Source organism: Populus trichocarpa, chromosome 5, assembly GCF_000002775.5.
Source record: "Populus trichocarpa isolate Nisqually-1 chromosome 5, P.trichocarpa_v4.1, whole genome shotgun sequence".
NCBI lineage: Eukaryota > Viridiplantae > Streptophyta > Magnoliopsida > Malpighiales > Salicaceae > Populus > Populus trichocarpa.
The window spans coordinates 16,156,456-16,158,416 of record NC_037289.2 but is presented as its reverse complement, the minus strand read 5'-3'; the positions used below and the strand labels follow the sequence as shown (position 1 = coordinate 16,158,416).

The 1,961-nt window shown below is 38.7% G+C and overlaps 1 protein-coding gene across 1 annotated transcript; it reads left to right on the top strand.

The window, feature by feature from the left end:
* The first annotated feature begins 607 nt into the window (after positions 1–607).
* On the top strand, positions 608–1,755 carry LOC7486592 (protein PHOSPHATE-INDUCED 1). Its single transcript, XM_002307338.4, has one exon. The coding sequence runs from the start codon at positions 676–678 to the stop codon at positions 1,633–1,635; it is 960 nt and encodes a 319-aa protein (XP_002307374.1). The 5' UTR covers positions 608–675; the 3' UTR covers positions 1,636–1,755.
* The last annotated feature ends 206 nt before the right edge of the window (positions 1,756–1,961 follow it).

Sequence of the window (1,961 nt, the reverse complement as noted above, 5' to 3'; positions counted from 1 at the left end):
TTAAGTATAAATAATATTTTTGATGTTTACAAATTAAAAAAAAAACCATGATACAATAAAAAAGCATCCATATATTTTTTTATTACATTAAAAATTAGCTTGAAGTCATACTTGTCATGTAAATAATATTTCTATACGAACAATAAGTTTGTGTTCTTAAATTAAAATAAAAATCATAATATTTAGAATGCATCTAAAAAATTAACATATGTTTTTTTTTAATAATGTTTGAAACTAAGTTGGGGTTATAAAACTAATTAACATGAAAATAGAAGAGCTTTCAACACGGTGAGAAATTAAAATTACAAAGACACGAGGTGGTTTTTTTGCCATCCCCCAAGTCCCTGACCACGTGGCACTAACTTTTTGTCACTTTTCTCTCTCTGAGCCGCGTGGTCCCTGGTCCTCTCTTAGCTGGCCAAGCACTGTAATGTTAACAATAGATGCAGTTGAAAACGAGAGTAGCCGCGCGCTCATTAAGTTACCAATGAAACAACGCGCTATTTACCTGTCATGTCACCACTTGCCCACTTTCAATTCTCAACCCACTCTCCGCGTAGCTTCCCTCCCTAAGATTTCAACACTTCCCTGAGACTATATATACCCAATCTCCTCCTCCGTTTCTCTCCACTCACAAAATCCTCTCTTCCATCACTACCGATCATCAGATCAATCATGGCCTCCTTTCTTTCTTCACACTCTCTTCTTCAACTTGTTCTGTTAATCTCTATTATACAATTCAGCTCAGCAGCAAGGACATTCTCCGTGTCAGATCAAAGCCAAGATCCCTTGTTATTTCAATACCACAATGGCCCTCTTCTTACCGGTGAAGTTTCGATCAACTTGATCTGGTATGGCAAGTTTAAGCCATCTCAGCGTGCTATTGTCTCAGATTTTATTGCCTCTGTCTCTTCTAGAAGACCCACAACAGCCCAACCCTCTGTTGCCACGTGGTGGAAAGCTACTGAGAAATATTACAACCTTGTCAAGACGAAGAAAACCTCTCCTCTTCTCCTCTCTGTAGGAGCACAGATTTTAGACGAGAGGTATTCATTGGGGAAATCGCTCTCCAGCAAGCAAATCGTGCAGCTAGCATCAAAGGGTGGTCAAAAGGGTGCAATCAACGTTGTTTTGACATCATCTGATGTTGCTGTTGAAGGGTTTTGCTCTAGTAAATGTGGCACTCATGGGTCCTCTTTGAGTGCTAAAAAAATCAATGGTAAGAGATCGAAATTTGCTTACATTTGGGTTGGTAACTCTGAGACTCAATGCCCCGGTCAATGTGCGTGGCCATTCCACCAGCCAATCTATGGACCACAGAACCCTCCATTGGTTGCACCCAACAATGATGTGGGTCTTGATGGTATGGTAATCAATCTGGCTAGTCTTTTGGCTGGGACTGCAACAAACCCATTTGAAAATGGCTATTTCCAGGGTCCAAAGGAGGCTCCTCTTGAGGCCGCATCTGCTTGTCCTGGGGTCTATGGTAAGGGTGCGTATCCTGGTTATGCTGGGGATTTGTTAGTGGACTCTACAACTGGTGCTAGCTATAATGCTCATGGTGTTAATGGAAGGAAATACGTGCTTCCAGCTTTATTTGACCCTTCAACTTCAACTTGTTCCACTTTAATTTGAGAAGGGATAGCATTAGTGTATGTATGAGAGTAAACGTGGAGCTGTAAGAGAGATTATTCTTTGATTTAATCATTCTTTCATTCAATTATTGAAATCAAATTTTAAGCATATTTGAATTAATGTTGCCTCTTGAGTATGATGATTCAATACTAAACTGGCTTCTCTCTCCTTCTAATTGAATTTGATTAAGTGACCAGAGAAAGTAAAAGGACAGTTTTTTTCAATTCAGATTCGTAATCACGAAATTAATATTCATTTCTTATTGTTTATTGAGCTGTATCATCAACAATTAACAAACAAAAATTGCATTTTTCGTTCATAATCAC